Here is a 26514-nt window from a genome sequence, read left to right as displayed (position 1 = left end):
GATCATACCTCACACTGAGACTGATTTTTGCTTTTTCTTGCTGCTACTCTTAGCCTTCAAATATTTGACAAATAGCTTTCAAGTTAATAATTCTGGTAACATCCAAGCTTACCTTTTATAAGCAATGGCATGAAAGGAATTATTGGAGGGTCCAATTTAGCTACAGTTAGCCTGTAGGCCCTATGGTTTCTTGATGGATCCTTACAAAAAAAGAAAAATCAAATAATTACTAATACGTATTATCATATGTATCAAGACACTATATGCATTCACTTAGATGTCATGGCATTTATTAAAAACATTATTTTTTCCTGTGATTTTAAAAGTGCATCTGCAAATTCAGACACTTTTATCATTCTCCTGGACTGGTTACATGATGAGAATGCAACCACTAAACACAAACATTTTTTGATGCCAAATAGCGAGCTAAGATATGATTATAAAAACATTCTTCATAAAAGAAACCACACATTTTTTCCTTCCTCCTTACAGCTGCAAATCCAGTTTTGCATACATTGTAGCACAAAAATGTATTGCCTGGAAAAATCCAGGTTGAAAAATAGAATTTCCCATATGTACTATTGGAAAACATGTGATAAAGCTTTCCTGAGTTCCCAGATTAACTTTGAGTGGTACATAAGTTCTCTCAGAGTAGGTTCCTAAGAGTATAATTTATTAGTCATACATACTTGTTTTAGCAGCTCTAAAATGGGATCATAAACTTCTTAAAGTCAAACAAGGACATATAAAATGTTCTGAATCAAGGAATTCAAATCAGAAACTGAATTATCTCAGATTGTGCATAGAATAAGGGATCTATTGCTATTCACCATTAAGCTTTCAAACTCTGCATAGATCTTCTTGAACTTGCTTGGGAGTTTCTGTTAATAAAAACAAAAATAGCAAACCTTAATTAAATCTGATCAGTGCAGTAATTTTACTGTAAATTATAGTTCCATCTACAACGCCCTAAGTCAAGAAAGTGCTCTTTTTTTGCCAGATATTTCTAACAATGTGCTAATCTAAAATACAACATGTTTCCTAGCAACCAGATTAAAAATAGAGATGGGACCAGCCATGAAACCTGGATCCTGATTTCAACCCCGACTTGAATTCAGTCCTTTGGGATGTTTAGATTCAGATTTTTGTTTGGCTCACATAGCAGTCACTGAATTCAGAATGTAAGTGGAAATTCATGTGAATGCTTTCAGGACATTTCTGATTATAGCCAATCTGAAAAAACAATTTACACACAGCTTGTGTAGGGGCAGATCAGCTTAATTATTCATACCTAGGATGAACTGCCCTTGCAAACATTCATATCCATGCCTGGGCACTTCCAGGAAGTTTTTTTACTCATGCTGATGCATTTATTGGCAAAATTCTTGACATGCTCAGCAGCAAAGGTCCTGTCACTTTCTGGGGTACAAATTAATAATACTTTTCAGTCCACAATACTTACACTAATAAATAATGGTCAGTTGATCATGCAATGATTGAGATGAGATAGGCTTTACTTTCTTTCCTCCTCATGCATATGATACATTTTTATACATATTATACATATATACATATATATATTATACATTTTACACATACTATACAGATTAAATAACTTTACTATAAAGACTGTAAGATATGTTATGAATTGGTTTCAACGATCACTGTAATTTCTTATGTACAATCAGAATATGTCAGTTATTTTTAGTAAGAAATTTCTCTGTATCTGCTGAATTTTTCAGACTACTATTAGCAGTGCATAACATTAAAAATTAATAGAGACTTTAACGTGCAGAAATGATTTTTTGCAATACTTTCTACATTTGGAGTGTGTACCCTAGCAAGCTATTTACACTGTGCCACAGCAAGGGCCTAATTTTTAATGATGTGTGTCAACAACTGTGTGCCTAGTTTGCATATGCATGTAGATTAGGTATTTGTGAAGTAAGTGGTATAATTGGACATTTGCACCTGCAAATATCTAATTTCTGCATGCAACTAATGTAAATGCATGATAATAAAGAAAAAAGCCATGTTTGTCTTTAGGTATTTTCTCTATATATCTGTCTAAAAATCAGATTGCAGAAATTCTCTTGATAAACCAAATGCTCTACAGAATCAGAGTGTGGTAATATTTCCTTGATCTCAAGTTAATCCTCTACACATACAAATCATCTGCATCACCCCAGCTCAGACCTGGTGCCCATTGCACACTGCTGTATGTAGTATATATATACAATTCCTTTCTCTCTAGTCCTGTACTGTCTCAGCTCTCCCAACTCCTATCAGCAGCCACAAGTGAAGGGTCATTATTTTAAGAAACTGAAAATCTTTGCCTGTAGCACTGATTGTATATGATACATGTACTTTTGAAAGCAGGACTGGTGTACTCTCAGATATGTTAGTCTCATCTCCCGTTTCAGAGCACATTTTTAAAGGTGTTCAAATTTTGCTCTCAGTTGCATCCATAACCTCCTCATGCTAATTATTTTTAATTTCTAATGAACAAAATACATGCACATTTAAATCCATACTGCTTTTGATAACCAGTATGTTCTCATTGTGCTGCACCCTTAGACACTCATAAACAAAAGAGCAAAGCCACAGAAAAAGGTGGAAGCTCTGAGAATGAAGACCAAACTGACAGTAAGCATGGAAATGCATGTCAGAGAGAAAACCAGAACTGATTAGGAAAAACCCACATTTTAACAAGGCAACAGAGTCCCTGTGGAGACCAGAAAATAATATGTATAAACAGAGAATGAATTTAAGAGAATTATCAGTGGAGTGATCTCACTGAACCACCAGTAAAGTTAAGGCACACAGAGGATGGGCTGATCTGAGAGGCTAGCTTGCTCATCCTGTTGGGCAATTTAGCTCAGCAACAGGAGCCGCTGTTGTCATCCTTATTAACTCCTGGAAGTATTCAGCCCGTCCATGGGTGTAGTATACTGCCTTGCTAATAAATACTGTCAGCCTTAGCTAAGGCTTATGGCCAGGAGCTGAATTAGTAGATCTAGCCTTATCAATAATAAAGGCCCAATTCATGTTTTTGCTAACTGAAAGCGGAAGTCCCCATCAAGTTTCCTGGAATGGGGTTTTAGAAAAGACTTACCTCCCACGTTAATGAGAGACGGCTCACAGCAACATTACTCAGTCCCATAATAATAGCAAAAAAGGAATTCAGATTTTTGTATTCTTTACAGCTGAAACATAAAAAGTCAGATTTTAAGTTGTATATTATCAGTCAGAACAGTACTTATGACAACCTCAAAAGAGCCGAACCCAGGCATCTAGCTTAAAAGTGACTGAACTTAGGCAGTCCTGGCCAGCATGCCTGCAGACACCTCTTCACCAACGTGTTAGCACTTCACCACACTCTGGAGCTTCTTTCCCTTCCCTCCTAAAAGGACCTCCCTTCATTTACTTCACCAGGTGCTGGCTTCTGCAAGGACTTCCAGCTTTTGAAGCAATTCCCTACCCAGAAACACAGTCCTGAAACTGGGCTCAATTCAGTCCCAAAGGATACCACAAACAGTGTAAACAACTGTTTATAACCTCATTTGCTGCAGAACTTGCTGACAGCTTCTGAACAGCTAATGAATGCTTGAATTGCCTCCTTAGGCAATCTTCACTGCAGTTTACAGGGCCACAGGACCCTCCTTATAAAGGGAGAAGACCAGCTGTCTAGAGATGCTCCATGCCAGTGACCTCTCCTGCAGTATAGGATTCCTATTACTTATAGATTCTGGGACTTCTAGGAAAAGAACTGCCACTTGTTACCAGCATCATTGAAGAGGTCCCGGGCAAAAGGAGCTCCAGGTCACACTCCATCTCTAATGCAAAGAAGGATTTTGCAATCAGTGAGGAACAACTGGAACATGTAATTGAGTACTAATGGAAGACCCAACATGCCATGTGAACAAATAGATGCAATCTGATGGCCACAGTCAATGCAACTGCTCAGCTGGGTCTGCATCAGTGGCTCACTTATTCAATAGGGAAGTGAAGAGATAGAGCAAAGCTTATCAAAAAAAACCTCACAAAACTGTGTTTCACTGAGTTTTTGAAATAAATCTCTTATTTTTCTCAACTGATGTGCCAACATCCAATTTCAGCACCTCAGTCTCTGTTTCTTCAGCTGTGAGTGGCTTTCCTTAGGGTTTGTTATTGAGACTGTTGGGGTTTAACATCTCTGTCAGTGTCATGGACAGTGGGTTTGAGTGCACTCCCAGCAGGTCTGCTGAGGACACCAAGCTGCGTGGTGCAGTTGACACTCTGGAGAGAAGGGACGTCACCCAGAGGGACTTAACAGGCTTGAGAGTGGGACTGTGTGAACCTCATGAAATCCAACAAGGACAAGTGGAAAGTCCTGCACCTGAGACAGGGCAATCCCAAGCACAAACAAAGCTAAGTGAAGCACAGATTGAGAGCAGCCCTGGGGAAAACTAGGGGTGCTGGTGGACAAGAATCTTACACGAGCTGATAATATGTGCTTGCAGCCCCAAAAGTTAACTGTGTCCTGGGCTGCATCGAAAACATCATGGCCAGCAGGTCAAGGGAGGTGACTCTCCCCGTGTTCTTGTGAGATCCCACATGCAAAGCTGTGTCCAGCTCTGAGATCCCAACATATGAAGGACATGGATTTGCTGGAGTGAGTGCAAAGGAGGGCCACGAAGATGATCAGAGAACTGGAGCAACTCTGCTATGGAGACAGGGTGAGAGAGCTGGCATTGTTCAGGCTGGAGAAAGCTCCAAAGGAGACCTTAGAGCACCTTCCAGTACCTAAAGGGGCCTACCAAGAAAGCTGGAAAGGAACTTATGACAAGGGCATGGAGAGACAGGACAAGGGGGAATGGCTTTAAACTGAAAGAGAATAGGTTTAGATATTAGGAAGAAATTCTTTACTATGATGTGGTGAGACACTGAACAGCCTGCCCAGAGAAGCTGTGGATGCCCTGCTCCTGGAAGGACTCAAGACCAGGCTGGATGGGGCTTTAAGCAACCCGATCTAGTGGAAGACGTCCCTGCCCATGAGAAGGATGTCGGAACTTGATGATCTTTATGGTCCCTTCTAACCCAAACTATTCTAAGACTCTGTGATTTACCGAGAAAACATTAACAAGATTCAATCTATGATTCTCGTATTTTTTATTCATCACTGAAGCTCTTAGTTCCTTTGAGGTATCTTTAGATTCAGACAAAATTAGTACAATCATCTCATCCTAGTGTCTGGATGCCACACAGGATAGGATAGGATAGGACGCCACATCATCAATCTATCCTACTGATAGGATGCCTCATCATCCTATTCTCCATCATCCATCATCTATATCGTTCTATTCTTTCTGTACCTCCATTTTACCAGACTTGGATGTATTGAGTGGGTGAATCCTTTAGAACTTGGCCTCATTTGTGTCTGCACTGTGTGAACACTGAGCATGTGAATAAATGATCTCTCCCATACGCTGCTCTGTCTGTTGGGAGCTTGCTGCCCTTTCAGATCTTCTGGCAGAGCTGCTCATACCAATTCTCCCACATCATATGAGCAGCAGTGAGCAAGGGTAGAAATTATAAACTGAAATGCTAAAGCTACACCAACTTAATCTACTAGTCCAGGGCAGAGAGTGCCTCATTGGTGAATCTGAGGGGAGATAAAGATGAAAAGCAGACAGGATAGGCTGTCAGTGATAACCTCTTCTCTAGGCACAAGTAAATCCATAAAGGGATATCTGTCCACAGTCCATGATAGGATTAGGAATAAATTAAGGCAGGGCAAAATAATTAGTAACACACAGCGCTAGTGCTCAGAGTAGGCAGCTGCAACTGTATCCGCAATATTTACTTTGAATCTATCTTCATATAATAAAAGGAAATGTTTTGCCAAATACCCTGCTAAGCAATACAACCTGACAAAGTCCAGTTAAAATCCATCTAGATACATGATGTTCTACCCCAGATATTCTGTAAATTCTACAGGGTCTACAAGAAAGAGTTTGATTCCAGATAAAGGACCCCGTAAGGCACTAGAAACAGTGCTGCATGGCTCTACTGCATATAAACTGCATGTAAAATGTCAAAAAGTGGATCCTCTAAAGCACCACAATGCATCACCTCAGAGCAGAGGACCCTCTGCCTCACAGAATGGACTGTACCAGAAAAATCTTCCTGGTTGGATAAACAGCAAATGCAAACACACACACACACACACACACACAGGTCTTCAAAACAAACGTGTATGTGGTTAAAATATCTTGGTACTTACACAGCCATATTCATCTTGGCATTTTCTCTATAAACACACACTTCAGAGATTTCTCACAGGCTCCTTGGGCTTATAACAGATACACATGTATGGAAAGAATAATTTTCAAAAACTGAATGAATGTGTCTGAGTACACTGATACACAAGAAGGCTTCTAAGTGGCCTGTGGATATATTTGCAAAGACGAAATATACACAAACTGCATTTGCAGGTATCCATAAGAGTATGTGCAAGCACATCCCAGAAGGCCCTTCTTATACAATTAATATGGGAAGAACTCACTGTTGGAAATACAGTTCACTTCTCTCCTTTGTTTGAAAGTTTATTCCTGCAACAGCTGGAGAAAAGAAATGAACCTGGTAACCTCTACATCCTTTTCCAGCAGATGCTAAAACGACACTGGCTCCTGGAGCTGAAAGCACATGTGCACAGCACTTGGAGCCAGCACTTGGCCTCGTACTTGCCTGCACAGACAGGGAGCACACATCAAGGGTGTGCGGGGTGGCAGACACAAAATGATGTGCCTTCTGCAATGGTATCTGCACCTCAAGCCACAAAACTGAAAAAAGCTTCTCAGTAGCAGTTATCTTTGAAAATGAGTACGTGCAAGGCATCTCGTTACCACCAGTCATGCCTAAGATTAATAGTGCAGCACTGAGCTGTTCTCCCTGCACACTTTTCTAATGAGTCTAGTACTTCTAGGTAGGGTAAAGTTCTCATTAGGTCTCAAGGATCTTCACAGGCAAAACTTCCTCAAAGATATTGCTTCAAGGTCTGGGCTTTTTCTCCCCTCTAACTTCGGTGCACTTTGTGTTTGTTTTAGTGCATGTGTAGCAGCTGTTACCATGGCAGCACTGCACAGAGGGCAGCAGCCTGGCAAAACTTCCCAGCGCCTTTCCAGCGGCTGGAATTAAACCTGCCCTCTTGGTTTGTACAGAGGAAAATCTTGTGCTTCGGATTTCTCTGCTTTTAGGAGACAAAGAGGACCCAGCAGAGCAGACCGCTTTTAGCTGTTTATTTTTAGCATTGTAGTGATACCAGAAACATGGAAGTAAACAGGAGGTTGTCAGGCTGTTGTAAATAGCACAAGATTAAACCCATGACTCCAAGGAACTCACAGGCTAGAGCAGTTTATTAAGGAGATATTTAACTGTAATTTTTAGGATACTTGATTTCAAGTGTTTATGGAAATTACTATTGTATCTTAATGACCACATTTCAACATTTCCCCATTTCATGTCTGAGATTAGGAAGACCCCGGCGTCTGTGCGGGTGCCACTGCCCTCTCCTGGGCACAGCCTGCCAGGCCGGCAGCTGCTTCCCACTCCTGTGCTGTGAGATAATGAAATATGCGCTGCGTGTATTTTTAGAAACTAAAGAGGTAAATTCTGTCCTCTGTTCTAAATATAAAATTGATCCCGCATGCCCGCCACCAGATTTTTTAAATCTTCAGCTTTGACCAACTGTAATCCAACCACAGGGCCCGAAGCAGCTCCCAGAAGGATCTGGTACTTGCAGAGCAGGGTGTCCTGGAGAAAGGAACCACACTGATCCCCAGTTTTGATGTGAACACTGACTTCAGCTATGTGCAGTCACTAACTGGGAGGAGGGCGGCATAACAGTAGCAATAGTAATCTCTTCCTTTACACAACTCCATTTAATGATGCAAAAAAGTTAAAGTCTTGGTTTAACTGCAAGTAACAATATCTCCGTTGGTAGAACTGCTGAAAGGCTTCTAGTTACAATGCCCAGAGCTGTAGACGAACACTACAAACCTCAGCAAACTGTTTTTCAGACAGCAATGAATGCAATAAATACACCATGAGCTGGAAAGTGAGGGAGAGTGTAACAATGATAAAATTCTGTACCTGTGCAGGGCATGGATACATCCCTGCTCCCTCTGAAGTCAGTCACTACCCCGCTCTTGACTTTAGGGAATCAAGGCTGACATCTCTGGCATGGAGGTTCCAGTTTAAATTTGGATAGGAATAAAGGAAGACAGAAAGAATGCCTGCTATCCAACCTCAGACACAGCAGTCAGTAACAAAAGAAGACATTACTATTCTACATTTTAAAACAAAAGTATTAGGAAAAAAATCACAGAATCACAGAATCATTAGGGTAGAAGGGGACCTCTGAAGATCATCCAGTCCTACCTACCCCGCTGCCAAGGCAGGGTCACCTGGACCAGGTGACATAGGAATGTGTCCAGGTGGGTTTTGAATGTCCCTATGGACAGGGAGACTCCATTAACTCCCTGGGCAGCCTGTTCCAGTGCTCTGCCACCCTCAACACAAATTTATTCCTCATGCTGAGGTGAAAGTCTCTGTGTTTTAGTTTAAGGCCCTTGCCCCTCATCCTGTCACTAGACACCACTGAAAAGGGTCTAGAACTATTCTCTTGGCATCATCCTTCAAGATATTTGAATGTATGGATGAGATCTCCTCTCAGTCCACTTTTCTCTAGACTAAACAAGCCCTGCTCTTGCAGGCTCTCCTATGAGAGATGCTCCAGACCCCACATCATCTCCGTGGCCTCCACTGGACCCTCTCCAGTAGCTTGTCTCTTGTGCTGAGGAGCCCAAAACTGGTCACAGCATTCCAGATGTGGCCTCGCCAGGGCTGAATAGAGGGGAGGAACACCTCCCTTGACCTGCTGGCCACACTCCTCATGATGCACCCAGGATCCCACTGGCCCTCCTGGCCTTCAGGGCCCACTGCCAGCTCATGGTCACCATCTACCAACAGTCCCAGTCCCTCTCTGCAGAGCTGCGCCTTAGTAGGTCAGCCCCCAACCTGTGCTGCTACTTGCACTCTTCCCCAGGTGCAGGACCCTACACTTCATATCATCAGCAAACTTGCTGCAAATCCCAAACAGAATGAAAGTAGCATCAGTGTCATCATCTCCATGCTACAGCTCTTTACTCTCCTCTCTTGGTTTTCCTACTGGGGGCAATTCTGAGAATGGTTGTCCTGAGCAGCACCAGGAACATTTCCATCCTCAGGAAAATTAGGCTTAGTTTTGTTAATATTTACTAATTCATATGCTAATATTTGCTAATGGATGGAAGGGTAAATGAAGGATTCTTCTAATGAACTGAAATATATTTTCTCACAGATTTGAAACATGGCCCTAAGTGATCACAGATCAAGAAGCAATGGAGAGTAGCACAGGAAAGAATATATATTAACAAGGTTCCATACAGCCCTATAAGAAAATGGACAGAATTACCCAATACAGAATGTTTTAACCTTTACTCTGTGTGGCTGTCTGAAAAGAGAAAATAAAAACACATTGATTTTATATGAGGTTTACCTCACTTCCAGCTCCCACGTGATTGTATACTTACTGGGCTGCTATCTTAATGTATTTCTTTAACAGCTGAACACGCTTGCTGAGTTGAGAGCAAAGACAAATCTCTGTGACCACCCAGAACTGAATTTCATTGAATCTTCTTAAGAACAAGTCCAGATTTGCCGTGGTCTTTTTAAAATTGTGCCTCCCAAAAGTGTGATAGATCAATTCCAGCTAGGAAGGAGAAAACAGTTTGGAAGTTTATTTTTGATGCTGAGTTTCTTGGACAGAGGAAAGAGGCTAAGAATTACCAGGTAAGTATCTAGCCTGAAATTTGCTCTGCAGTTTATATTTGTAGCTGTACAGATGACAAGGATTCAGGTTAAAAATGCAGTATACAATAGCTGAGGTATAGTAAAAGCATAACTACAAATTATATATGAATAGCTTAATACCTTAAAACAAACAAAAGTAATTCAACAAGCAGCAAATGTCCAGAAGAAGTTTAACTTTATTTTTCTATTTTGCCTATAAAATTAAGAATGCCTTATACTTTCAAAAATTGTAGGTGGCTTTATTGTAGAATTTTTGAAAATCAAGCTTAGAGAAGGTTTTGAAAAGAATGCACAAACCTGCAATGTACAATTACAGTTAGAATAGATTCTAACCTGCTGAATAGATAGATCCTCATACCTCATGCACACAGTTGAAGAGCTCCCAGTCATAAATTGTCATCTGATGTGCTAAGTCTTTGGAACTCATCAGTTCAAATGTTCCTATTGTACCAGTAGATGGTCCTTCTTGTTCTGGCAATGGTGCCTACAAATAGGAAAATATTACAAAAATACTTTAGACATGCTAAATCATGTGGTTGATTCTTCTATTCCATAATGTTTCTAAATTTTTTTTTTTTTCAGTGTGATCACCTTCCTAATCATGTTTCTAATAGTAAAACTGAAATTTGCAGTAAAACTGAAATTTGCTTTTAACCACAGACAGGTATTAGGAAATGAGAAGCCCTGTGGAAAATCAGTATCCAGTACGTACAGCATAGTCAGAAAAATTCTGAAAGTTCTTGAGAGACACTGTAAGGAAATAAAACAGACTGTTCTCAGTGTGTTATCTTTAACACTGTTTCCTAAAAATTGAATCTACAATACACATTGTGCTTACTAAAGCATGTGTGTTTGTTTAGGAGCGTAGATATTTCCAAAAAAACTTTTACCTTTCCTTTTTCACATACACAAATAATTAGGCCACCAAGGACAAGCCAAATACTTTTATGTATTCCTGAGTCTAATTATGAGAATTATTATATCTAGCATGCTTCAGAAATCTGCAGTGATTGCAAGACATTCTGATCACTTATAAAATAAATCTCATGATTTGACAGTACACAAATTTGATGCACAATTTGTGATTGCAAATTCCTGTCTAGGCCAATTAAAATGATATAAACATAGTCTTATGCAAAAGAACCAAGTACAAAACATTTCTGAAAGGCACTTCCGTGCCACCCAATAAATGAGATGTGATCTATGATTTGACACACAGGTGAAGTATTAAACAGGGATTTAAAACATGGCTTGAGATCAAGTCAGATTTGAAGTAGTCTGTTGTACACATTAGGGTGAAGTGTTTGAACTGCTAAAATACAGCCCATCAAGCAAGCCCCTTGCAAAGAGGAGGGTGAAAGGCGCACAGAGCCGCCCGTGAGCCCGCGGGTCACTGGTTGTGTTCCAGGAGAGGGCGGCAGAGCTCACACCCGAGCTTCCCAACTCCACCGCCTTTGTTAAACACCTAATGATGGAGCACGGATTTGTCAACGGGCTCCTTTCTCAGCACAAACTCACTGGAGTCTGCCAGATTAACAGATCATATTTAGATGTTGCAGTATAAAAAAGGAGACTACTAAATGAATCCCCTTTTATACAAGAGTAATATATCAGCAACAGAAATAGGTCTGACTGGATTAATACATCAAATCACTTTCTCAGTAACACACAGTGTACGGGAGCTTTATTGTTGTATGAATTCTTGATTTGTACTCTAGGGAAAACTTTCCTTTCAATTATCATCATCATCCAAGCGAAATAAAAATTACTAAACTAAATCACGAACATTATCACCTTAAAAGCTTCATCTATAATTTAAAAAAATACTAGAAAATTATTCTCTAAAAAAAATCCAGGGCAGCCATTAATCTTCCATAAAACTGCAGATCGCTTTTAATTGGCATTTGCACAAACACAAAACTACTTTAGTTTATGACAGCATATGAAATCTGTGGAAATATGTGGAAAGGGAATTGCCTACAGATTGAAAGACGTCTTTTTTTCCCCCATTTGGAAATGAACACAACATAGCTGTTACCATAACAAACACATATTTTCCAAGGCTAGGAAAGAAGCACTTAGATGCAAACTAACAGCATATTTGAAAATTCATCCATCCAGAACAGTTTTCACATGGGAATTGCCAAATGTAATGTGGATAAATGTTCATGAACAAGAAATAGCCAGAAACCAGAATGTGAAGGAGTTAAACTGGGAGGCAGCTAACGTTGTAACATTTTTCGAATTGTTTATACGTCTTTGAAAAAATGCAGCTGATAAGGAGTTGTAATTTGTTATGCAGTGCTGAGGACCATTTTTAAGGTGCTGAATGTACTTCCCTAATTTTTACTGAATTCAGCCTAGTTGATGAAAAGTAGCACATTACAGCCCTGTATCTTAGAGCTCCCTGCAGCATTTTGAGTACTTGATGCATGGTAAATAGCATAGGGAAAAGGCACAGAAAGCCATGACAATTTGCTGCCAAAGCTATGTGTACACAGACAATGCAAAGCCATATATAAGTACCCAGCACAGTTGTACTGATGCAACACCCCTGCTTTACAGTAGCATGCCCCATGAGGGTATCTACTTGGCAGGATTAATTAACCTTAAGGGAACACCAGAATTTAATAAGCTGAACAAGAGGTATCTCTGCATGGAACTACATATGCTGGATGTGCATTCCCTGGTTACTAAATTGAAAGCAGCAGCAAAGCATAGATTTTACCATATCCATAAAAGAAATCAGGCATACATACTAAGTGGCTTGTTAAAAGCATACAGGAGGCTGAAACAAGGCTAGGAGTAATAGAGTTCATGCTGACATGACTTGGCAATGACATTTGTTTTTAATGAAATAAAAGGAACAAAAAGTACAGTCAAATCAAACTCTTATAAAAGCAGACCCCATGGAGATCACTAGAATGACTGTATAAACTGTAAGTACTTATGAGCAATTCTACCTAAGAAAAAAACAGTCTTTCTACCAGGAATATTTTCTGTGATTCTATTTAGAATTATCTCAGACTTTGACACAGGATTTTGTGGGGATGAGAAATAAATTAAAATTAAGGAATTTACTGCTGGAATCAAATCTCCAGAATGCTTTAATTGGTAATACCTATCTTAGAAGATATATCTCTGACTTTGAGGAGATAACTCTAATGAAGAATTACTGCATGTTGTGGTGACAATACTCAGCTCTCCCTAAATGCTCAGTGTGACAGAGTACTAAGATCAAGTTCTGTTATGTGGACCAGATGGATGGATTTCTACTTTAGGGAATTATAACATTAGCTTGTTTTATTTTCAGGGCTCATCCTATTGCAGTGTGACAAGCCCATTGTTGTGAATGTTTTCCACTGGTTTTTATCTAAAGGGTGGCTAATGCAAAAAGGGCCAGGTGTTCAAATAAACCAAAGCCCTGACACTCCTGAGCTCTGCACACGTACATACCAATGAATCGAACTGATCCCGTGGGCAAGCAAACAGCCGGCCATTAACGCTGAGGGTGGTGAACACTGAAACATCGTGAGGCTTGAGCACAACCTTTTCTGTAAAAATGAAACAAATTATTATTTATTACATAGAGAGAGAATTTGCAGCAGGATTATCTACCAGATGCACAGATCATCCTCCTGGGAACAAATTTTGCCCAGTAACCCAATGTCCAGGATACAGAATAGAAGACAGTAAGATCCTCTTTATTGAAGAAATGTGATAAGTTCAGCCCAAACCAGTCTCCTACAGAACCAGAATCCCAGTCCCAAACTGTACAGACAGGTGAAGAAGCCTGTGCTGCTATGACTAGAAACTACCTGTAAAAATTAAGTCCAATGAAAGAGACCCTTCATTCATTGCTGAGCTGTAAGCATGTGGAGAGCTGTTCTTAATAGAAATTGCTTTGGAAGGCAGTAACTGCTCAAGGAGGTGATGGAAATGCATGACAACATTTCTAGAAGAGCATCACATCATAGGTGAAGAAAAGATAATGAAGTAGCTTACAAAACAGTCTCTTCCAGCATATCTTGGTGGCCTGCAAATCTGACAATAAAAATTTGCTTCAACAGCAAAAAGTAAAGCTGCCTGGTGTCAGTTCTCAGAGAGTTACCCGTTTTTGGCAGGCACCACTGCTTGCAAAAATACCTTCCAACACAGTTCTCATTACCTCTGTGTGTCTCCACATAGTCATACTCAACCAAAGCACTTGAGCAACACCAATTCTCCTGCAGAATTCACCCTCCAGTTACTCTTCCATTTCCACAGCCTATAGCGGGGGCCTGATCCCTGACCCTCTGCAAATACCAGGTCAGTGTGTTTGGCATCAAGTTGCTCTGTAGTGGTTTTCACAGACAGAGCAGCCAAAATGGTAGTGACCACTGCCAGAATGTTTGCACTGCAGTGTCTTCTGACATTACTGATTCCCGAGTCTAGCATGAATTTATTCATGCTTACCTTTTACTTCTTTTGTTAAAAAACTCTTACAATTCTAACAGTGAAGGAAAATTGGAGTAGCTGTGCTCTGTAACATGCAGATATGCAAGCTTCTCCACTGCTTCTGTCTCCCATGTGCCTGCAGTAGAGAAAGGACTTGCCTCTCAATCAGGACTTGTGTGAGAGCTGAACATGCACATGGTTATAAAACCTTGACTGAACTTTCAATCCCTCCAAAAATTTTGCTTGACCATAACTGAGGAGTGTTTAAGATGATGTAAGCACAGTACCTCCTCCTGAACTCATCTTTACTATGATGAGGCCTTCTCCAGAGCCCAGCTTGTCTGCTACTGCACTGATCACTTCCTTCACAGAAGAAGACACTGGCACACGGATAGTGGTGTAGGTTTGGTCTATGCAGTACACCTTAAACAGAACTAAAGAAAAAAACATTGCACCATTTATTCCACATATAAAAAACCAGAGATTTACCATAAAAATTACTTTCCCTTTAGTAACTGTTTCTCACAAATGAAACAAAGCAATAATAAATCACTGCATAGCTCCCCATTCCTCAGATGCTCTACAGTTTCCAATACAGAAATCTCTGATTTTCCAGAGTTTTGGATTTTGGATTTTCAGTGTTCAGTGATCTGCCTGTCCTATGAATGAGAAATGTGCAGCCATATGAAAAGAGCAGTTATGCCTGTTGGGACAGACACAAGAGGTAGTATTTCCCTGGCAGTAGGAACTGTTTTCCTCTTTGTAAGCCTAGAAACACCATCATGGACAACAGAAGCTGCATGACTGGCAGGATGTCTGCTGTTCATATATAGTTAGTTCCAGCTTTTAACATGGTTCTTCTATTGATTTTGTTTATGCCATCAGCTTTCTCAGCTACATGACCTTGAATTTTGTTGTCTTGTTTTTACTGCTGTTCATTAACAAGAGCTATCCTTTAATATCAAACATATTGAAGAAGCTGTTTTAGGTGATAAAGTTCCACAAAACAAGCATTAAGAGTACCTTATAAAGTATTAAGAGTAATCTGAAAGTGACATTCTGATACACTGCTGTAAATTTTACCTTTATCACTTCAGAGAATCAAACAACAGCAATAGGGCAAACCAGCAGATTTTGGTTTTTAGGCTGTGTGCTTAGATTCTCAGATTCTAGGTCCATGGTATGATTATCTGCCCTCCTACCTTGCAAAGGAAGAGCTGTACATGTTAGCTCAAACTACATAGGGGAGACAGAGGCTCAAACATGACCTTCAGCTTCCACTATTTATTGTATTGCCATTACCTTATTGGCTCTTCTCTGTTTTGTTCATTCCTTATTTTAAAGTTTTTTACATCTTCCTCTGAGGAAGCAGTGTTTGATAGCACAAGTAACTAAGGGAAAAGACCAGGAGTACCTCAAACCAACGATGGAGAATAGTGGGCTAGCAAAATGAAAGAGAGTTTGATTCAGGCCAGACTTCAAAATTCTAGATAGGTACTTTCGTTTATTTTTACACCTTTTTTTGAGACTGACAAATTGATATAGGTGCCAGTAGCTCAAGAAAACTTAGCAGAGAAGAAGCTTACCCTCATCACTGCCCCTGATAGGCTGGCGTTTCTGTGCTCTGTCATCGCTTGTGTTGAACAGCTGGAGAAGAACTTTGTGCTGAAAATGAACCATCGAGATTCACAAATACAAGAATAAACATGTGGTACACATGAACTACACTACATCTCTTATCAATGGCAGGAAAAAGAGTAGCAATGCAAAATTTGACCATTTTAAAAGCTATCTCTCAATCTGGTCTTTTAGTTTATGCACAATTTCTAAAGAGAAGATGCTTATGAATTTGCTGTGCTAAAGATTTTACTTGAGAAAATGGACAAATAAATTTTCTTACCTTCTTTTGTGGTGCTTTAGGTTCTTCGGAACTATAAAAAAGGTAAAGCATAAAATGTATAATTAAATATTGCCTGGAAGATTTTGTGTACAAAATCACTTATAGAACATAGGCCACTCATCAAACTAGCATATCAATATAATCATATATATATATATGAGAAGCCTAGATGATACCACAGTTAATCCATGACCAAGGCAGAAAAAATATTATACAAAGTTCATGTAAGCATGAAATAAGCTTCTGTCAATCTCTCAGTGAGGGTATGGTGTTTGCAAGAATGATGTGGAAAAAAGGGCCGCAGACATTAATTCAAATAAGAAATTAATTCAAATAAGCCTGCATGCAAACTTTCAATTTCATATAATTTCATAAAATGGCTTTTTAATATATATAACCAATAAATTTTCTTCATCAATTTACTGAGAAAAAGATCAGGGGAAGGAAAGAAGTAAAAACTATGCTTACATTTGCTTTACAATTCTCTCTAGCTCTGGAAGTTGCTCCTTTAGTGCTGCAATCATTCTAGTATCATCTGATACAGATACATAAAATTCCTGTAAATGATACAGAATAGTCTTTAAATAACTATAAGGGTAAATGGGCAGTACTCAGGAGAGAGGATTATGAGATGACATCTGATAGCTTAATGATTATAAAGAATGATAATCTGCATAGAGGAACACATGCTGGGCCCAACCCTCTATTACTTCTACTTGTTTATCTCCAGCTGATTTAAAGCAAGAGTTATACATGCAGAAGGGAAGCCTGATGAGGCTCCTTAGCTCACTGTAACCACTGACTGCATGTGTAAAACCTGCATTTTCACACTGTCAAAGATAAAGACTAAAAAAATCCTCAAGTACTCTAGCAGGATAGGTTTTTTTATTCATTGCTGTTGTAGTCTTCAGCGCTTCATTTGCTCCTCAGTCACTGACTCACAGCTACTCTAATCCACTACAGTGTCACCCGCTTTTAAACCCTGCTCAAACCTCTTCCTGTTATATCTACATAAAACTGTCCCGAAGAAGGATCTCTGTGCTTGCAACTAGTGATTGTTCTTTAACTTCTGGACTAATGAAAGACTATGTGATCTTCAAAGCTTGAAAAGCTTTCCCATGTGGGCTCGTGGGGCGTCTACCCTCTCTATTCCCCTCTGCTAAATCTTAGAATCCGTTTTAAGCTCTTTAGGACAAGAATTTTCGTTCAGCCAGAAACATATGGGCTGTTATGTTACTGCTTCTGTTCCATAAACACAATATATAATAAGAATGGCAATTACAATAATTTAACATGACATTGGCAGTGCATTCTTATCTTAGAAATCCAAGGATATGGCAGCTACCACAAAGAATTTACAAGGATTCTGATGACAAAGATCTTGAGTTCCAACAGCTGCAGTACAGCTTTCATTCAAATGGGAAGGACTTTAGGTTCTCTAGAGTGGCAGCCCTCCAGCTCCTTCCTGGCACACCTCAGGCAGGCATAAACAGGCCTCCAGTTCAACCTGTAGAGCCCCATAAGCATTCACAAGAAAATACTAGAAAAAAGCAAATTCAGCTACTGCTATAATGCAAGCTACCCATGCAGTGCTTTGAAAGGGATCTGCAACACTATTTTCAGAGGTCCAAAGGCTGGCAATGGTTCAAACACTGTTGTGGTGCCTTTTTTGTCTGCAGCCAAACCTGAGAAAACAGTTATAAACTGAAATAAACTTCTCACTTTGAAATGACCTCTTCCACTTCAGTGATACAATGATTCCTTTATACCTCCAAAAAGGCCATTGCTGCTTCATCTTCTTGCAGTAAATCTCCATATAAAGCAGCCCACTGCAGAACCAGTCGAATGACTCGCCTTTTATTGTTGAGGGCATAATCCATTTTCTCCTGCTCTGTACCCTGAGAAGGCTGGGCATGATAGGTGCCACAGTGTCAAGGAAAGCATTCAGTGATTGAAAATACCAAACCCAGTACGAATTCACAAACAACTGACTTCCAACAAACCACTTTTAGGGTGATCAAACATAATTTCTGACATCCACCAGGGTAACAATTTGCAAACTTTTCATGTTCATACTAAAAAGTAAAATGACAGTGAATTTTCTGAAGAACACAGGAAGAATCACAGTTCCACAACTGAGATGGTTGCTGTAGGGGAACAGAACAGAAATGACACTTGGAGCAACAAAGAGGATTAACCATGGAGAGACGGAAGAAGGATATTTCTCCTTTTTCCTCTTTGGAAACAGTTGAAGAAAAAGAAAAATGTCACTTTGTGTTTACTAACAATTCCAATTTTCCATTTGTGAGGAAGACCACCAGAACGAAGCACCAGTGTTATTCCTTTTGTCTTTACAAGTTATTGTAGCTCACGATGAACCTCAGTCCCATTAAGGGAGGGGGACTTTGACATTTATAGTCTAAACTGACTATAGAAACACAGGGTAAAATAATAAATTTTGTAGTAGCCTCATTGTCATGAGGAAATCAGACAATTCCACTATGTCAAATAAAGTGCATTTAGGACACAATATTTTGTAAGTTATTTTGTGATGAACAATAAGAAAAAATGGGAAACATTTAATTGACCTTTTTAAAGACAAAGTGTCAACATTACAAAAATAGACAAATAGTTAAAAGGCCAAAAGTAACATTTAGCAAAAGGAAAAAAACAAGAAAAAAAGTAAAGGGACAATGGATAATAAATTGAGATAATTTGAGCCTTTAACCTGTGTGAAAATGAAATATCCCCTGAAGAAACAGGATATGACAATTTGTGTGTCTATTTCTTACTGAAAAAAAAATGTTTTTTTCCAAATAAACTGATGGCTGAGTGGGAAGTAAGCACAGAATGAGTGCAGTTGCATCTTCAACTTTGCTTCCCAGTTACTGGAATTCTGATTCTGGACCATCATGAATAATGCTATTCCCAATTACGTGGTAACATGTAACATTAAAATACTGACACTCTTCCTCACAGACATGTCCAGCATCCTTGCATTCTTTCAAGGTGCACTTTCAGCTGCTGTACCAAAATATTTTAAAATACTAATTAGAAAATAAAAATATCAATGAGGAATACAAATTATATAAGATATTTATTCTCAGTTTCTCATTTAGAAAAATTTCTCTAACAATACTATTAATAAAATGCAATGGGGAAAAGTACCTATTAAATCACACTTCAAAATGATCCTGCTGCCCAAAGCCCCTGCAGAGATTTGACATTCTACCAGGGTTACTGGGGTGCTCATTTGACTGACAAACTTTCAGAAATCGGCATTTTAATTTCACTTGGAAAGGTTTAAAATGAGTAGAGAACTGAACATGACAGTATAATTAAGGCAGAAAGTAAGTCAGAAGGTCATAAGAAGTAAATAATTCATCGTAAGTTATGTGCTCCAATGTCTTGGGGAGCAAGTTTAACATTCTACTGAGTCATTTTTCTCATGCCATATTTACCTTTCAAACACCATAATTATTTAATGTATTTTTACTTTCTTATTAACTGACACTCCACAGGCACTGGTATTTTCCTGTATTTTTACTGCTCATTTATATTGATTTCTCTTTTATTAACATAATCACAGGGAAAGTCAATGAAGGGTTCTCACATTTTTATGTGATCTTCAGGATGCAGCTTCACTACAGACTGCAATTAGAAATAAAATGTGGTGTATACTTGCAACAAGTGCCAGATAATTGCAAAATATTTATCAACACCAATATGGTTAGAGCTCAATAGATACATATATTTTTCATTTTCTCTAGCATAAAAGAAATTGAAGCAATTCTCAAGGCTGTTCTTCCCTGCATAGGAAGACTCAGCTATATCAGGAGCTGTGTAAGAACATTGCTACAACAGAATGCAAATTTTTTGGTGGCATGATGGTAAAGAAGGTTAGCAAAACACTCATAGAGAAATGTGCTGAAGAACTATCATCTACAGAAAGCAAAAGAGGAGTTTATACTTTGTAAGTATTCAGTGGTCCCTTAAAGGTGCACCCCTGCACACAAGCTCACACACTTGCAATAACCCAAGTGTACTGCTGCTCTGTTTTGGGTTTTCTTTCAGGACTTGCCCTGCCTCCCTGACACACTGTAGCTCTGAGAATTTGCCCATTTCCATTCTGTGAAGAAGAGGGAAACAGGGGCATTGGTTCAACACACAGAACTTATATCCTGAGCCAGGACAGGGGAGCATTGCCTCCCTTTGCTTCCCTATAAAACAGTGATTTTTTTCATACTTCAGGATCTATAATCTTTAATGACTGAAATAGACTCGGTGTGCCAAAGGACAGCACAGAATAAGTGTGGAATCCACAGCAAGCAATAATGTTACTTGGACAAAACGGCGCACCTGTCTGCTCCTTTTAGGATTAAAATAACTTATAAATGACTGCTGTAAAAGAAGTGAAAACCCAAATAATTTATGCCCTCTACTATGCTTGAAAGCACTTCAGTGGTCTAGCTTTACTCATACTTGCATGCTGCCAGCTAAAATAGTATCCTAAGTGGGTGTAGGAAAATAGACTTGTTTTGATTCAAAATTGGGGGCCGAAGCAAAAAGTCGCTGACTGAATCACCTTTCTTCTTTTTCTGTTTTAATTTCCTCATTGAGCATAACTAATCTCTCCTTAGTCTCACAGCACTGGTGAGCACTTTTGCAGAGTGATTTTGCTCCAAAAAGATGAGCTTTGTTAGGAACCTTTCAACTCTAACAATAAATTTCAATGGTACAATCAACAAAGCACAGTTAGCTTTTCCATATTCAGAATGGACCAAATAAATAATAATTCAGCTCCAGGAAAAAGCTAACACTAAAGCAGTAGGATACCAGTTACCTCCACCTCCTCTCTGAAAAGAATTAACATGATGCTTGCCATGACCCACTTAAGATGATGGTCTTAGCATCCTCTCCAGAACAGATTTCATCACAAGCGAATATTTATCCTTAAGTATGATTATCCTTAACTTTGACTATCAGAAAAGCTTTTCCCCTATAAAGAATGAGGTACATTTTGCTTATGGGACTGATTTTCCCAATTACTGGATAGAGGTATTCAATTATAACTGAGGATGGAGAAGCCTGAATCTCAAATGGGCTGACTGAATAATATAAGCTAAATGAATCAGGACAAAAACTCCCAAACATTCGAAGTGCTGCCCTTTCTTCCCCTCTCAATGCTGTCAGCAACAGCATTTCATAATACTTTTGATATCCAAAACAATGTGATTTTGGAAAATGTGTTTTTTTCAGGTGTGCGAACAATCTTCAACAGACCAGTTTCATGGGTCCAAAGGTTTTCAAAACAATTACTCTCCTCGCTAGGAGTAACACAAATGGATTCTCAAGCTTGCCAGACAAGGACACAATGCTCTATTTTGTGGTTTTAGGAGGTGAGCTTTCCCAGATGTCACTCGCCCCACTGAGCTTGAAGGAAAGCACTTTCACACCATTGCGATTCTAAACAAATAAATAGGGAGCTGAAGTTATTATACCCCTGTCAGAATTCTATAAAACAGAAAACATTATATGTTTATTTAATGTTCCCAGTCACTTGATAGCTTCAAGTCACTGTGCACAAGGAAAACCCTCAGTGCCCAACAGCTCCCCAAACTAAATAACCTGCCAGTAATTGACAGATGGACATTTCACAGACTCCTGTGAAACATGCAGAGTATGAGAATCACCCCCAGGTCTCAATGCTCTCCACTATTAAGATTTCATCTCCTAGTATTCACATCCAATAGAAGTCCCTTGCAGTTTGCATTTGCTATAGACCATTATTACAGATTATTACTGCTTTTACATAACAGTTAGGACCGCACCTAGGAACTAGTTACCCATTAGTCTGCAAGTTCAGGCAGCCTCTTGCTAGAGGCAGTTTGCAGCTTCCAATCTATAAAGTGGAACACTGAAATCACCAAGACATAACTATCCCGGTGAAAATGTAGATGCTGTAGTTCAGCAAAACCCAAGAAAGACAGGAAGGATACAGGAAGGGTAACCCAAACTCTTACGTAATTTCGCTTATCTGGTGGAGGGGCAGTACATTTATTTCCCTTGGAACAGTAATCAGCACAGGAAATATACAGTTTTCATGGTCTGTACTGTATCTCATCATGGCTTATACACTATCCATTTCAGAGTTGTTGAGCTATGGACAGCTGCTAGTCAGACACTGAGAATCTACTCACAAGGCACAGCTTCCATGGAATGTGATGTACTTCTTGAAAGAGGGAAGCTCCACTTTCTTCACAGATAGGTACAATGGCTAAAGAGACTCAACTTTAAAAAAGGATATTGTGCCATCAAGGCTGGGCAGAGCTGACTATTTGGCATAAAAACACAGTGCATCATAATAAAATCATTTAAAACAGAATCTGTGAAAAAAAAAAGGAAAAGAAAGAAAACAGTCAATCTAGCCTCTGCAAACAGCTTGGGGATTTCAAGGATGAGTTTTATTTCACCTGAACTATCTTATTAGCCTTCTGCAGGTAATAACGTGGTCTTTTTGCACCTCCTTTGTTGGCATTGGGTATGAAAAAGGGTAATGAACAAGTATGAGCTAAAATATTAACCTTCTAGTCTTGTCTGCATGAATTTCATTGCACTTGCATCAATAGGCATTTGCCAGTGTCAAAGAGAAATCTGACACAGCAAAAAGCTCCACATCTGCACTAAAGTGAAATATTTGAATATACTTCTCCACAAGTGTGGAGTTCTATGCAAGGAAGAATTAGGCCTTTCACACCTGGGTACCTAAAAAGAGCTGCAACATTTGACTTTAGGAGTTACAATACCAGGCAGCATATTTAGTATATCCTACACAGGAGAAGGCAAATAATTTCATTGGTTGCTGATTTCCTAGCAGTGAGTAGAATGCCTAAAAGAGGTAAATGGACAGTCAAATTTCTGGGTTTATTTTGATTCAGAAATATCACAGCTACTACATTCACATTAAAACATATATGAACAATATGACTGACATTTTCTCTAGCAAAACCCAGCAAGCTATTTTTTCTACTAAAATGACCTGTGGTAGAGCTGGTGTAAGTCCCAGTTTGCCTTATCTTTGTATTTGTGACAACAAGAAGGATTTATAAAGCCTGGCTGCAGAGGCCAGAATGAGATTGGAAGGCTTATATGGAATCACTGAGAAACAGTGAACACAATACCCCAAGGTATAATTTCTACAGTGCAACATTTGATATAACAGAAACATTTACAAACATTGTAAGGGATGGTAGAAGAAATACGAAAATAACTGTGCAATATAATATTACATAATTTCTTTCACTTGTATAATTCCTGTATGAAAGTATCTCTCCATTGACAAAACTCACCTCTGGAAGGGCAGCACTTTTATATTGTATCAGGATATAGGTACAATCTTGTCACTAGATGTCTTGGCAAAAAGTTTTAAAATATTTTAAAAATAATTTGGTCTTGAAAAATATAGAACACATGCATACTGTGGATGGCAAACTTGTGATTATACAGCTGCAAGCCTGATGAACAATATTCTGCTTGCAATTCTAGTAAACAGGTATCTATAAAAAGGATCCATCTTTTTTTCTGTCTTTAAAGCAGTGAAAACTTACACTTTAAAAGGATTTCTGTAATTTTTTAATTATTCCACCATTTATGGACCACTATACAGGTTTCTCCAATACTACGAGGTCAATAACAGATTAACTGGATTTAAGAACACCTTTGAATATATACTTAGCAGACATCTATAGTGCAAAAAGAACTTGCAAAAGCAATGTTACATAGTTTATAACATAGGTCTGTGCATTACTTTATCAGAATTATGAGGATTTTTTGTGCCTGACTCTTTTAGAAAATTAAAATACTTATTAAATGCAAGTCTGCAAGTATCTATATCCCTAGATGTAAATTCTCTGCTGGCTTAACACTAATGAAAAGCAGCCCATTAAGTACAGATGCAGCAACCTGCATTCCTGGGACTCAGCCCATGTTGTGCTGAGTTCTTCTCCTTTGAGTAACAATTCTTTTTTTTCCCTGCACATGGGAAAGTATCACAAACACAAAATTTATATTGTGATACTTTTATATGTGATGTGAAGATTTTATAATATTTATACTAGCACAATGTAACATCTGGAGGTATCAAGCTACTTCACAGTATTAAAGTGACCTCCAGAACAAGAAGTACCATCACTAATGGGGTGCTTTGTCCAAGCCTTATGGTTGTACCTAATAAATGGTTGTGCCAGTAACTGCTGGTCTGGCACTTTGGAGGATTTTGCTGTTCTACTATGACCTTAAAGTACAAATACAATAGAGCAGGCTTGGAAAAGTGGATTGCTATTTTTAATTCTGGATTTCCTTAATTCTCTTGGGGTTGTTTCAGAGCAGTAGACAGTTCTGGGAAAAACTACCACTAGGTGCTTTTCAAAGCATCACACTGCAGTGTACCCCCAGCAAATCCATCTGATGAGATAATAATAAAACAGCTTCTGCCATGTAGATACCTGTTGCTTCATTTAAAGTTGCTTCAAGGCGCATAGTTTCTAGAAAGTGCTCTAAAATTTTCTCTGGGGTTCCTGACATCACAATATACCTGGGGAAGGGAAAGGAGCAGTTAGCATCTCACAGCCAAATGAGCTAATAAAGAATTGCGTACCAGCAAGAAGACCAGGACTGCCGTGCTGCCGTGTGCAAACACCTGACCAGAATCTCTGTGTGATTAGGACAAAACCACTCACAATCTTTGCTGGCTTCCCCCTCTAAACCTGGGAGCAGGAACATTCTCCACCCTGCCCAGGGATGAGAGACAGCTCCCTCCACACACGCATATTTCAGTATAACACCACCATAGTTACACCACCACCAGCAGAGCTGCAATGGTTCAAACCCAGAGAAGGACAAGCAGAAATGCTCCTCCACTGAGAATAAATATCTCAGTAACAACAGCAACTTGCAGTCATTAAAGGGGCTTAACAGGCTCACTATGAGCCTGAAATAAGAAAGTGTATCAGTGTCAGAGCAGGGAAACAATTTCCTTCAGCATCCCTGACAGAGGTTGGTCTGGGAAGGTGAGGGCAGATAATGACATAGCACACTGTATCTTCCAATTTGTGCAATACCTTGCATAGCTGAAGTGTTTCAAGTTGATAAACTGAGGATTGTACCATTTCCTGGAATTAATTTAGAGAGGTGAGGGAACTAGTGCAACAGCCAGGTTTTTCTGCTTCATGCAAAAATGCTGGCAGGATATCATATGATATTGGAAAACTTGTTGTGTCATCTTTTCTTTCTCTTTTCTCACAGATCAGACTTTTTAATATTTCCCTCCATTCTTTCAATCTTTGCATCTTTTTTTTTTTTTCCTTTCTTTTTTTTGGAATTCAACTGATAAAGTATGAAACTTAAAAAAAATAAAAGAAAAAAAAAAAGAAAGAAAAAAACCCTGAGAAGTGAAGATACTCTGCTCCTGCTGAGAAATAAGTGGTGGAGCTGAGCTCCTGGGAGCTCCTCCTCACTTTGAGCACTGACCGTCACAGTTCTTTTACCTGCCAACCCCTTTGGAAGAACTGTATTGATGTCCCAAGAACACAAACACTTGTTAAGCCAGTGCACATTCTCACAGAGATACTAACCAAGTATCTGAGTGAGTGAAGCAGAGAAATCACAGGTTGCTGTACTCTGAATATGAAAGTGAAAATGAACAGTGAAGTGACTTGCAAGGCTGCTGAATTCATCCTGCATGAGTGTGATCACCCATAAAGAGTTAGATCTTGGGAGTGATAACTTCAGAGCCAGTCCTCCCAAGTGAAACTGTCATTGTTTGAAAGCACAGCTCAGGGAGCTGTGTAGGAGCTCTGTCTCCTCCATAGAGGAGGCAGTGGAATCCAAACTGTAACCAAAAGGATTTGCTCCCAAAGTGAAGTTTTCCCAAAGGCCAAGATGAGAAAATTAGTTTTTTCCTGATAAGAGGTGCCTGTTGAGCTTCTCTTTTGGGCAGTCATTTTTAAAAGTACTAAACATTCAACTAACACATCCCAGTAACATTCTGGAAATATAGGAACATTAGTAATTTCGGTTTGGACTCTCAACCATAAACGTAGCCACTTATTCCATTTAGTAAGAAAATAAATGTCGTCCTCAAACCCAGTGAACCCACTCTGAAGACTTTAAACATAAAGACACCACCAACACAGTATTAACAAAGTAATCCAACCGGTGAAAAGCAGACAGTGAACCTTCAGGGTAACTTCCTCGTTTGGGTAACTGATGTCTATTGGTCACAG

General features: G+C 39.2%; 1 protein-coding gene across 2 annotated transcripts in view; it reads right to left on the bottom strand.

Moving 5' to 3' along the window:
* Nucleotides 1–26514, bottom strand: part of RAPGEF4 (Rap guanine nucleotide exchange factor 4) — a 147144-nt gene that overhangs the window by 11710 nt on the left and 108920 nt on the right. For both annotated transcript variants that reach the window (XM_058840359.1, XM_058840360.1), the window contains 13 exons: nucleotides 24736–24824; nucleotides 22539–22617; nucleotides 18001–18151; nucleotides 16700–16788; nucleotides 16232–16262; nucleotides 15918–15996; nucleotides 14619–14765; nucleotides 13351–13448; nucleotides 10253–10378; nucleotides 9615–9793; nucleotides 3116–3206; nucleotides 831–881; nucleotides 113–200 (listed from right to left, as the gene is read on the bottom strand). In XM_058840359.1, coding sequence (XP_058696342.1) covers nucleotides 113–200; nucleotides 831–881; nucleotides 3116–3206; nucleotides 9615–9793; nucleotides 10253–10378; nucleotides 13351–13448; nucleotides 14619–14765; nucleotides 15918–15996; nucleotides 16232–16262; nucleotides 16700–16788; nucleotides 18001–18151; nucleotides 22539–22617; nucleotides 24736–24824 — 1298 coding nt within the window. The remainder of the gene's footprint in view (nucleotides 1–112; nucleotides 201–830; nucleotides 882–3115; nucleotides 3207–9614; nucleotides 9794–10252; nucleotides 10379–13350; nucleotides 13449–14618; nucleotides 14766–15917; nucleotides 15997–16231; nucleotides 16263–16699; nucleotides 16789–18000; nucleotides 18152–22538; nucleotides 22618–24735; nucleotides 24825–26514) is intronic.

This window comes from Poecile atricapillus, chromosome 5 (assembly GCF_030490865.1).
Source record: "Poecile atricapillus isolate bPoeAtr1 chromosome 5, bPoeAtr1.hap1, whole genome shotgun sequence".
Lineage (NCBI taxonomy): Eukaryota > Metazoa > Chordata > Aves > Passeriformes > Paridae > Poecile > Poecile atricapillus.
This window is presented reverse-complemented; position numbering and strand designations above follow the sequence as displayed.